Here is a 13,175-nt window from a genome sequence, read left to right as displayed (position 1 = left end):
CTGAGCTAGATAATTATGAAAGTAGCATTTGAAAAATACTGGAAAACTAAGATGGAATGTTGACAACTCCAAGAAAGTGGTGACAGTTTATCTTTATCTTTTGTAAAATTTAGTATGGGTAAGTCAGTAAGGCAAACGAGGCAAAATTGTCTAGTGAATTTAGCATGAAACTGGAGTCAGGAACTTCTGATTTTTACTACAGCTTTGCCAAGTCACTTAAACACACTTTGTGTTGCTTTGCCCATCTGTAAAATAAATGGGGATATTACTAACATAGGGGTTTTGAGGATTAATGATGATTGTAATGTATTATTTCCACCAAAAAAAGTCCTTAAGATTATAAAGATGTATCTGTAACTTAAAGGCGAAAATGTGCTGAAAGCTAGGAAATTCTCTGTAAGATTTTATATTTATATTTACCTTAGTACAGTAAAGGCCTTGTTTTTCTCCCTTTAATAAAAAATGATATACAAACTACCTGTCCCCCTATCACGTAGATAAACAGGCGCTATTATGTATCTGTTGCTATCTGCTTATATATTTTGCAGGGAAAGTGGCCTTAACAATACTTGACTTTAGAGTCTCCTTTATTTGGTCAATTTATTTCTCTACTAAAGGAAATTACATATGAAATGACCCCTAAAAGTTACAAATCAAAGGAAAACTAATTTAAATGACTGTGAAGCATAGAAATGAGTTGTCACTGTCAGACTGAAATCCTAGCTAATATCAACACCGACACCTATTTTTCCTGTCTTAAATAAATCTTGTGCTTTTATACAGAGATGATATACAATACCTCATAGGTAGTTCCATAGTGGCACGTAAATTGGCATTGTCTGTTGGTCTCAGCATCTTGCTCAACATTAGTATAAAAAATTACTCCATCTCCAGAACAGGACACAATCTGCTTGTCATTGGTGCATGGTAAGAATTTTGCACTAAAAATATTTGCCCTGTGTCCTGAGCGAATGGTTGTTAAAACCTACAAAGCAAACAAGAAAGGCTTGTGTTAGGTTAATATTTTCAAAACAAATAGCAACACATGGAAAAATAAAATAAACTTTCAGCCAATAATCCCAAAGTTCCAGAGTATGGAATGCTAGTAATGTACACAGTCTGTTGTCCATAAAACAAAGAAAATGCTGTGAGAAAGGAATGGATTGGGAGATAAGGTGGTATACAAGAGGCATATGCATGCTCTCTCTCTACATCAAAATGGTCTGCAAAATGAAAGAGTTGGAGGACCACTGCCCTAGAAGTATTTCTTGAAATAGCCAGTACCTATATTTTAAAGATTTTGACTCTTGGACACTTATCCTGGAGCATGAAGAGGCAGCATTACATGAAGTGGTAATGAGCCACTAGACAGCTGGCAGTAGCAGCTGAGAAGACCTAAAGGGAGCAAGAAATCTAATATGAGCACACTATTTACTTTTTAAATGTACTGTCCTGAAGTTATCCCAAAGGTAAAATAGCACAAATTACAAAAGAGCAAAATCATATTAAAAAGTAGAACTGAAAAAGTTTTATGGTGGGTTTCACAGCATCCCTACTTCTAAATTGGAATTTAACCTCACTACTGTAGGGCACTAAAAATTCCAGGCTTGACTATTAGTTTATTACCAAACATTTTAACATGACGCATATTTAATTCAGCAATGATTTTTTTAAAATCATACATACACAGTACAATTTAGCAATGTAATGCTAAATATGTTACCATAATCTTTTATAGGGTCTCAATATTTTGTGGCAAAATGTTCTGTATGCTTTCATTTCCTAACCCACCTTAAATTAGAATATTAAAACTGAACAAAATTAAAAAGCTAAGTGTGCTTTTCCACTTTGATTTACTTTATTTCTCCCACCTCTGACAATGAAACCAGACTGACAATTTCATTTTTTTTTCTAGCAACCGTCTCATTCTCATGTTAGTACAAGATGTTTACAATATGACAAGGACTTCTAAAGCTTTCCACCAATTAACTTAATCAAAGGAAGTTTTACAGAGATCAAGTTTCTCTGTAAATTCTTGCCTTGTATTTTAAAAGCATTACTTCAAACTTTTTAAAATGATTTATGCAAGTGCTAACAATATATTACTTAATATTCTGCATGTTCTAAGATATGGATACAACCATATATTACGTATCCAGAGAGCTTATCAATTCACTTTATTTCGCTGCATTCTCCTCTTTATTCAGGTAGGTTCAGAAAAATTATATAAAACAGAAATGTAAAAAAAACCCCTCAGAGCTCAATTTTGTTTAAAATGAGCGAAGAGTTCAGCACCAAATCCACAGAGCTCTGCTGCCAAAGTAAGAGATCTCAATGGATGACTTCCATTATATTAAGATGCTTTAGCTCAGTCACAGCTAATGCCCAAAATAAGAGGTGGTTCTGACAGATACCTCCCCTCACATTCCATGACAGAAATATTTTTGACTTCACACCAAACTATATCTGAGCTCCCAAATAAAAAACAAACTAAATAATATGAGGCTTTTCTCCATTCCCTAATAACTTCTCTGTTTGTTATGATATATATGGTATATCATATCATATATTGTGATATATCTTGACTTTAGCAAAGCTTTTGATACGGTCTCCCAGTGTTCTTGCCAGCAAGTTAAAAAACTATGGATTGGATGAATGAACTGTAATGTGGCTAGAAAGCGGACTAGATCGTCAGGCTTAATGGGTAGTGATCAACAGCTTGATGTCTAGCTGGCAGCCGGTATCAAGCAGAGTGCCCCAGGGGTTGGTCCTGGGGCTGGTTTTGTTCAACATCTTCATTAATGATCTAGATGATGGGATGGATTGCACCCTCAGCAAGTTTTTGGATGACACTAAACTGGGGGGAGAGGTACATATGCCGGAAGGTATGGATAGGGTCCAGAGTGACCTATACAACTTAGAGGATTGGGCCCCAAAAAAAAAACTGATGAAGTTCAACAAGGGCAAGTGCAGAGTCCTGCACTTCGGATGGAAGAATCCAATGCACTGTGCCCTTGTTGCCAAGAAAGCTAACGGCATATTGGGTTGCATTAGTAAGAGCATTGCCAGCAGATCGAGGGAAGTGATTATTCCCCTCTATTCACTGGTGAGGCCACATCTAGAGTACTGCATCCAGTTTTGGGTCCCCCACTACAGAAAGGATGTGGAAAGCTATGTGCAGCTCTCAGTACTGTTGTATACTTTCACTGAAGGAAGGAAGCTCTCAGCTTCATCATCAGCCCCATCTGTCTCAGTCCCTCTCATCCCCAGCTACACTTCATGTACAGCAGTACCATAATGGATTGAATGATGCCATTCCCTCCCTGCCTCCAACTGCATTCTATGGTAACACAGTCAACAGTTAGTATTTCCAGCCCCTCCCTCACCTTCCCCATATATCCCTTGTTGCTCTCTTTATTGTGCTGACAGAAAGGGAAAATTAGAGGCACCTGTCACAAAAGCTGTTTGTGCACAAGCAGAGAAAAAGGAGAGAAGATTTAATATGTGGGGTTTAGCTCTATTTCATTACCAGCCACCACAATGCCCTCCCCCCCCTTTAAAAAAAAAAAAAAAAAACAGTAGCAAAATGCTTGCTTCAGAGCACCACTTGGCCTCCTAGGCAAAATTAAGGCCTCAGACCTTTTCCACAAAAGGTAAACAAAATATTTTACATTTCACATTCAAAAATTTGCAGTTGCTTAGATATTACACAGAAAATCAACTGAAGTGGGAGTAATGGAACTGCAAAACTTTAAATTGTGTCTTATTGCACACTGAAACATTGGGACAGAGCAATCGGCTAGTTGGCTCATTTCTCTTGCTCCTAACCATAAATATCCTACTTCTAGCAGCAATATATAGGACGAATAAACTTTCTTTTGGAAATTCCATTTAAATTATAGCTCCTATAAAGTGAAACTAAAATCTTTATTCATTGTAACTAAATTCTTCACTATACTATAATTCAGGCATTTTACTTAAAGTAAAAATTGAAGTCACCGGTTTTATTTACAAATCCCTAGGTCCAGAGATGGAGTGGAACGAACACATGAGGTATGACTAGGAAAAGTAGTTGAGTTTAGGTTGGGCTTAGCTAACACATGCTAGACAAACCCAATCTAAATTCCACCATTTTCCAAGTGTAGATCTACTGCCCTCATAGCTCATAAAATTCTTGCCACAGCTAGATTTTAAGTAACCTGCATTTTCTTGCTGTGTATTGTCACTTGTCTAATACAAATAAATGTTTAGATACAGAAAATTAGGTCTTAGTTTTAAGTATCATTTTCCTTGAGCAGAATAAGAAAAGAAGATCCCACTCAGAAGAGTTCATCACAGGTGCCCATGAATAAGTAAAATCAGGACAGCCTTTTCCATTAGGATTTATAGTTATATTAGAAAACTCAGTAACATTCTTTTCACTCTGGGTCTCTCAAGCCACAAAAACATATGGCCCATTCAAGCTAAGTGCATATTATATTAGAACACCATCTGGACTGGCAAGGAATTTTATTATGTATGCACATTTTCATCCTCCCAAGATAGATTGTGTAACTATTAAGAGGGCTTGTCCTTGATTACACATGTTTTATCAGTTGCATATGTTCTAAATTTAAAAACCTTGGTTTCACTTTTTATTTTGCTAAATTGTGGTTAACCCTTGTGAAATAGTGCAATATAAGAATTTTTTCAGGGTTTACCTGAACATTGATAAATTACCAGTATGTTGCTACAATTTTTTTCCAGAGAGCAAAACAATTTAATGTTTCTCACTCACAAGTTGGCATGCATCATCAGCTGCATCATCAGTTTATGTTCCATCATATTGCTTAGTAAGGGTCTATACTAGTTTTGAAATACTAGTTACATGCAGCTGTAGGAACTCAAGTGGTTCCTCAGTTGGGGTGGGGAACAATACTCAATGCAAACTGAATGCCTTCAATTTGCAAGCTGTCAGACAGACATGAATCAAAGTTTGAGCCATCAACCTTTCAGTTATTCCTGGGGGAATTCTGCACTAAAGAATTAAAAATTCTGCGCACAATATTTTAAAATTCTGTAAAATTCTGCATATTTTATTTGCCAAAACAACACAATATAATCGTGCCAGTTTAAATTATTTTGGTAATTTATTTCAAAATATCTGTCAGCAAGTATGTCTGTAGCAATACAGACCAAAAAAAGATTCTGGTAATTTTTTTTTAACACATAGATTCCTTGCTAGACATATTAATACAGAACTTTGAGTAATTCATTTAAATTAGAATACAGAATTGTATTGTATTGTATTGAAATTGTATTTCCCGCACCCATCAGAAGCAGTGCAAATGCTTGGGGGTGTCTGGGGTAACAGAGGATCTGAGGGAGAGGGAAGGAGCCTGGAGTGAACCTGGAGGGATGTTGGGTGTGGGTGGGAAAAATATGGAACAGGTTTTTTTGGGGAGGGGAGAGGCAGGATTGTTAGGGAGTTGAGGAGCCTCCCCCATGCAGACCCTGGTTGACCCCAAGCATCTCCCATTCAGTTAGGCACATCTGCTCCTGTCCCCGCACCCCCATTCCAATGGGTCTCTGTAGCCTCCACCCCCATCCCCATGTGTCCCTGCAGCCCCCATCCCCATGTGGCCTTGCACCCACACTTCCATTCAGCTTCTGGCTCAACACTGTCACCCCATTAGCTCCTAAGCCTGCACTCCAGTCTGTCGCCCACACAAGCCATCCTGAACCCCAGTGTGTGACCCCCCAGCAGCCCCATGTGCCCCACTTTGTGCTAACCTGGCTCTGCAGGCTGGGTGCTGTGATGAACTTCTACTCTCAGGGATATTCTGTGCCACTATGCGTGCACACAACATTTTTTCCCCCCACAGAAAATACATTCTGCCCTGAAAGTGCTGCAGTTCCACCTTTTTCCCATCACAAGCCGCTGTGGCACCAGAACAGCCTGCTTCATTCATGCTGTTGGTTGTTATGGCGCTACAGCGGCCTCTGATGGAGAAAAGGTGTAACTGCAACACTTCTTGGGCAGAATGTATTTTCTGCAGAAAAAAATAAAATTATGCGGGACAGATGAATTCTGCATGTGCACAGTGGTGCAAAATTCCCCCAGGAGTAAACTTGCACTGGTCTCGCAGCAAAATATAATTAACAAACAGCCGAGGTAAGAAGAGATCCATATGTATGGACCTCATCTACACTCTTAAAATCTCCCACCACTGCAGTTCCACAAGTTGTAGCAATAGTACACATGCTAGTTTAACAGGCATTTTTTATCTGTCATCTAATACTGCTATGAGATGTAGTACTATAGATGAAGATTTAAGAAAGACACCTATACAAAGTGATGGAAAAGTTAACAAAATGGTTTAACCCCAATTCTGAAATCTGGGATTAAGGTGTGTGGGGAGACCAAGAATAGAAATCAGGATGACATTGTGGAGGAGCAGGTGAGGGTTAGTGCTATGAACATGCATTAACAATAATAATGCTACTTAAAATGTGGCAAATCTTTTGGACATTATTCTCAGTAACATGCACAATCTGCTACGTGCTTTCCAAACAGAGGCAAAGACCATCCTGAGGAGCTCACTGCATGATTTTTATCCCCCTAAATACAGAGATGGTACTCTAATCTTACATTCAAGAAGCAGAAAGTGTGGGACATCCAAAGACACTTTGGATTTTAATAGTCTTTCATTGATGATCCCAAAGAACTTTATCTGCATGTAATAGATGGGTATACAGACACAGTGAGGTAAGTTCTTTATCCAAGACCGCACAGCAAGTCACAGAATGCAGGAGTCATGACTTGCCATCCTTGCTCTGACCTTCTAAAAGCCCTTTCATTAGGGGGTGCAGGCTGTTAAGAGCCTCATTTCCATCAAAAGCAGCAGATGGGGAAGAGAGAAACATGACTACTGATTCCTCCTTTTGCTTTCCCCATCCAGCCACAGCAATTAACACAATGAGCCCCCAGTGTTCCCACTCCATCATCAGGCCACTCCTGCTTCTTCTCAGAGTGGCAACCTATAAAGACTACAACCCATGAGAGCCAGATACACCTCCCAGGAACCCAACTTCACTGCCCACCAATACCAGGATTAAACATGATCTTTCTCAGAGAGTTTGGCCAATGACATCACCCAGTCTTGGGACCAGACAGGTAAAACAAACATTTTCACTGAACAAAAATGGAAAGTCAAGATCACAAGGAAAAGACATAATAAAGCTTTTACATTTATGCAACCCCTATTTCCTGCATTTAATTTCTCTGAAAACCCAGCCCAGGGCTCTGCTAATTTGGGAGGTGATGACACACTGTTATAAGACTTGAATCAAACTGCTACTTACTGTTGAGCATGAACTATTATGCTGTGAAGATAAGCATTCTCTCCACTCACCCAACCCTGAATTACAAACCCAGCAGACATTACCTTCAATATAAAAATGGTTTTAGGTTATACCTTGATATAAAAAAGCTTAGCTAGCAAGAGCTAGAAGCCTAGGCCTTACCTACACGAGGCAAGTTACTAACAAACTAGTTTAACCTTTGTTTACATCAATTTAGTTCAAGTGCTTCTACATTAGTGATCTGTAGTGGTTTCACTAGATCAATTTTTGAAATAGATTTAGTTAAACCACTGCACTTTACTATTATAGAGAAAAGCTTAGTTTTCTCCGATCTAAAGACAAAACAGTGGCCTTGAATACATTTACACACACCTTAGAACTAAAAACGTCACCATCAATTTGAAATACAGTCAACTTCAAACATTAAGTTTTAAGAGTAGTTTCAGGTACAACACTCCTACCCTCAAATCCCACTGCTAGGTTTTGTGGTTTTATGATATTGTCTTATGGAGGAAAAAAAAACAACCCTCTCTCTCTGTTACTATGTAAAAGGCCCACACAAATAGGAGAAACAGTAAAATTGGCTGAACACAACATAAATCAAAACCAGAAAAAGTAATTCCTCTGATCTTTCAATCATAGGAAACTTAGGTGTTGATTGTAGCAATAATATGTAAGAAAATTATATCCAGAAGACCAGAAGTTTGATTTTTAAATTGACGGATTATTAATACAATAATGACTTCAGATTAATCATCATTTAAGTATCTCTTGCTCTGACCCAGAACTGTTCATTCACCTCACCCCACACTAACATCCCCCTCGACTTTGGGAAATTTCTTCCCTCCTCCCCACAGCAGTCTGACTAACCTATCTCCCTTCCTAATGAACTACAGGTGGTTTACCAGCCAGAGCAGGTGCCTTGGGGAACAGCTTGTATCAGACAGTCCAACTGTAATTTTCTCCTCTCTTCCACTACCTCCCAGCATGACAAGAGGGAGGGGAAACAGGAGGCATGCAACTGAGTTTAAGTCAGCAGTAGAACTACCAACTCTGTTCCTGAGGCACCTTACTCAACAGAACCATCTGTACTTTGCCAGCAGGAATACTGGTCTGAAAGACTCAGAAGAGGTTTATCAGACTAGCACCAGCAGTAGAGAAAGATATTTCTCTAAGGCCAAGAGGCATTAATGATAGGTGGGGGAAAAGACATGACTGGAGGCATGAATGGCCCCCAGGCCTCACCCTATAGATATTCTCCCACTACAGCATCTTAGGTAGGCAAGCACTCCTGTCCCTCCACTTGCCAATCCAAGCCTCTGTGGCCCTATAACTGTCTATTTCCCACTTAGCTCCCATACAGACGTTAACTTTCAAGCATTATTATTGGTATTTGGTCCCATCCCCACTGAGAAAAGAGGGGGCTGAGCAGGAACACTGCTGTGGTGGGAAGGATTGGAAGAGGCCCTGGGGGGTTTTCGCCTTCCTCTGTAGCATGGGGCACGGGTCACTTGTTGGAGGATTCTCTGCACCTTGAAGTCTTTAAACCATGATTTGAGGACTTCACTAGTTAAGACATAGGTGAGAGGTTTATTGCAGGAGTGGGTGGGTGAGATTCTGTGGCCTGCATTGCGCAGGAGGTCAGACTAGATGATTATAATGGTCCCTTCTGACCTTAATATCTATGAGTCTATAAGTGCCACAAAGTATATCTGTTCTGAAAAACCCCAATAGTTCTTCACAGAGGAGATGCAGTCATAAGCTACAAGAATTTTGGTACAGGGCAAAAGTTGTTTCATGAACTTACTGAGGGTCATTGCACTACAGCTCCTTTGATGAGAGACAGATGATTTGGCAGAGCAGAAATCTACATTGCACTTCCCACCTCCCACTTGGCTCCTCCTAGTTCAATATAAACCTCTTCCCCTTTCCCCCCACATATAATGTAACATCATTTTGAATACTAATTACTACTCTTAATTTGCAGCATCTCAAAATTTAAGGTTTCAGAGTACCAGCTGTGTTAGTATGTATCCGCAAAAAGAAAAGGAGTACTTGTGGTACCTTAGAGACTAACAAAGTACTCCTTTTCTTTTTTCAAAATTTAAGGGAACTAACCCATTTAATATCTTTCATCCAAAATACCAGAAAGGCATCAGCCACACACAAATATTTTAAAGTACCTTTACAGCTGCACTTAAAAAATGTAATAAGTTTCCTGACTTAAGGAAAGTCAGTAAGTCAGAAGAAAAAAAAAAATCAACATTGTACAAATATTAGGTTCTAACTCCTACAATTATTCTCAAAGCTATAAAAGGAGCCAACTTCCATCCCAATGAATTTTGCAATACAACACTTAGCTAACTTTCACTTTAATAAGTAAATCAGGCTCCTGGAGACTACAGGTTCAGCCTGCAGTGCTCGATCTTCATTGGAACACCGCCACATTCTATGCTGAGACACAACTTTAAACTGTTTGTTACTGATAAAATCCAAAATAGTTTAGGAACTGCATACTTAACAGCACTTCTTACTTAGGATACTGCCACAGTTGTGATCAGAAAAGTCATTAATGCCAGCAATCTCTTAGCATAAAAAAAAACACAAGGCTGGTTCAGGAAGTTGAACTCTATTCCCAGCTTGAACCAACGGAGTCCAGATTTCTCAAACTTTTAGAGTACAATGAAAAGCTTCTCCCTTGCCTCCAGTTTTAGAGAAGGGAGTGGATGAAAACAGAAGAAATGCTATAAGGAGATTAGCATTTGTACCATCTCATGTATAAGCAGTCCATGCTGCTTTGTGCATTAAGTATTATGCATTTTGTGTATTTATAATTTGTATGTGTTAATTATGTAACAAAAGTTAGTGCTAGAGATAGGCATGGTAAACCAAGCTGAAACAGGGCAGTCTCCATGGGCCATGCTTCCATGATTGCAACTGCAACCTACTCCATTTTACGTAAACTAATGTAAGTGCAACCCTCTGGCTCTTAACAAGTTGTCAGTGTGGTACATAGCTATGCAATGCTTCCCTCCTATAAATTGGAGTAGAGATGTTTAAAACAAGGGCAGATAGATTTTGGGGAAATACTGTAAAATATTGATTATCCAGAAAGTAAACTTACCTTTCTGCTGTAGGGATTGCTAATTATGAGGTTGGTGTCATCTGAACCTGACAATATATATTCTCCTGTATCATTCCAGCAAATTGTATTCACCTGTTTGAAATATTTAAACAAAAATATTTAATAGGAAAAATATTTAAAATAGAAAATAAAAAAGCCAAGAAATATCTAGATATGAAAATGGAATCATAAAGTTACTTAAACAACTTCAAAATACACAGGAGTGCTTAAATCTGTTCAGAGACCTGATTTTCACTACTTGGCCACACCTTGCACACACATGCTTTCCCGAGGCTAGCCACCTGCACATGCAGGTGATGGGGTTTGCAAACAAAAATTCTATTAAATGTGCATGTAGGTGTTGAGAATCTGAATTGATATGTATTTGATAGTGAAAGAAAAGTGTAGTGTGTTCAGGTCCAAACTTGCACAGTGTGTGAAGGTTAGGCCAAACCATACCTCCAATGAAAAAAAACAAAAATCAGGCCTTTAATGTATTATTGAGAAAAATTAGTTAACACACCAGGCTGAAGAAATTAATCTTTTACCTATATTCTTATTCATATCAAAACTTAAAATGACTAAAAAAGTTTACACACACACAATATCAAAAAGGTCAACATTTCTATAGACACTGAAAAGTATATTCTAACAGTTGATTCCAACAAGATCTCTTAAGTCATTAAATCTGAGTTGTTAGCATAAAAAAAAAGCTGTGATTTTTAACAAATTGTTTGATGAGAGTCCACCTGCTTGAAACATGTTGGCATCTCTCAGTACTCAGTCTAATGTATTCTGTAACATTCTTCATATATACACCATGCTCCTGCATCTCCCTATAAGCACATACCTCAAGCAACAGACTTTAATTTGCTGTTTATTATGCGAACTAACGTGCACTTTTAAAATAACATTTATACATATGTGCTCAGCTAACTAGGAAATTGATGCTTAAAATTCAGCAGTTGACTAAATTCAGTAGTCTTTCGTAAAAATAGTTATTTGGTTAATACAGAGCATTCCAGGTTTTGGACCCCTTCCCACATCCACCTTTCTAGACTCTGAATTGCCTTCTTTGGTCCCTGTGGCATCACAAGGGTCCCCTCAGATAAAGTAAGCCTTTCAATAGAGTTTCTAGTACCTATAATTTGATGTACTTGGGTGTTTTACTCCCTAGAATGTATTTCATTCTACAGAGTGCTCTGAATTTGGGGTCACAAAGTTCTCATTATCGCATCTTCAAAGCACTAAGTATTCAGGATCTGGCTAACATGAACACACTCACAGAGGCCATACTTTCTCATAAACCTGGTGAAAAGCCCATATAGAACTGCAAAAACCTTCCCAGATCTCACCTATGAGAAGACTGCGATGATGTTCTTCCAGTAAGGAACCAAATGAGGGTGGGAGCACTTGGTATTTTATTTCCTTGTAAGTTTTTCCTTAGCCCCCCCCCGCAACATTACAGTATTACCAATGAAGATGTAAAACTCAAATACAGAAAAATAGAAAGTTTGGATTATCACAGTAATACGTCTTAAGAGTTCAGTTAAACAGAAACTTCACTCACTCCTCTGAGATAGTGAGGTCCATAATGAGCAGCTCAACATAGAGGAGCTGACAATAGCCATGAAAACCCTGAAATGTGGAAAGGCAACTGGACTCAATGGCATATCTAGTGAACTATTACTATTATGATTGCTATCTATAAATATATCAGGGGGATAAATACCATGGAGGCAGAAGAATTATTTAAGCTCAGTACCAACGTGGACACAAGAACAAATGGATATAAACTGGCCATCAGGAAGTTTAGACTTGAAATTAGACAAAGGTTTCTAACCATCAGAGGAGTGAAGCTCCGGAACAGCAGTGGGGACAAAAGACAAATCTGGCTTCAAGACTAAGCTTGATAAGTTTATGGAAGGGATGATATCATGGGACAGCCTAATCTTGGCAATTAATTGTTCAACTATTAGCAGTAGATATGCCCAATGGCCTGTGATAGGATGTTAGATGGGGTGGGATCTGAGTTACTACAGAGAATTCTTACCTGGGGGTCTGGCTGGTAAGTCTTGCCCACATGCTCAGGGTTTAGCTGATTGCCATATTTGGGGTCGGGAAGGAATTTTCTTCCAGGGCAGATTGGCAGAGGACCTAGCGGCAGCTGACTGAAGGGGTATTTTTTATATAGGGGGTATTTTTTATATAGTGCTTTTGTCTAAAGCGCTTTACAATAGTTAGCTAATGGTACAAACAACATTTGGAAAGATCATTAAGTGATTCACCAAGACCCTCAGCAATTTTCATGTGATCCGTGAAAAAAAAAGTTTGAGAACCACTGGTCTAAACATATCAACCTGAATTCCAATGTACAAGTATTTCATTTATGCAGCTGATCTTTGCATCGTTACCCAATAAAAAAAGATATGAGGACACTGAGCACATTTTAATTGGTTCCCTGAGTATACTTGGAAAATACTGTCATATGTGGTTCCTGAATGCCAATACTAGCAAGACACAAGTGTGCTCCTTCCCCTTGAAGCACCATCCGGCCAAGCAAAAACTCCAGATATTGTGTGATGGTACAATCCTTGAGCACTATAAACATATGGGTATACCTGGGGGTCACATTAAAACAAAACACTAATATTCAAAGAGCATATCAAGATGCTAAATAAGAAATTAAACTCCAGGAATCGTGTTC

General features: G+C 38.7%; 1 protein-coding gene across 2 annotated transcripts in view; it reads right to left on the bottom strand.

Annotated features, from left to right (window-relative positions):
• DCAF6 (DDB1 and CUL4 associated factor 6) overlaps window positions 1-13,175 on the bottom strand; it is a 158,076-nt gene that overhangs the window by 104,173 nt on the left and 40,728 nt on the right. For both annotated transcript variants that reach the window (XM_084648852.1, XM_084648853.1), the window contains 2 exons: window positions 10,469-10,561; window positions 800-985 (listed from right to left, as the gene is read on the bottom strand). In XM_084648852.1, coding sequence (XP_084504978.1) covers window positions 800-985; window positions 10,469-10,561 — 279 coding nt within the window. The remainder of the gene's footprint in view (window positions 1-799; window positions 986-10,468; window positions 10,562-13,175) is intronic.

Source organism: Lepidochelys olivacea, assembly GCF_965140295.1.
Source record: "Lepidochelys olivacea isolate rLepOli2 genome assembly, chromosome: 1".
Classification (NCBI taxonomy): Eukaryota; Metazoa; Chordata; order Testudines; family Cheloniidae; genus Lepidochelys; species Lepidochelys olivacea.
This window is presented reverse-complemented; position numbering and strand designations above follow the sequence as displayed.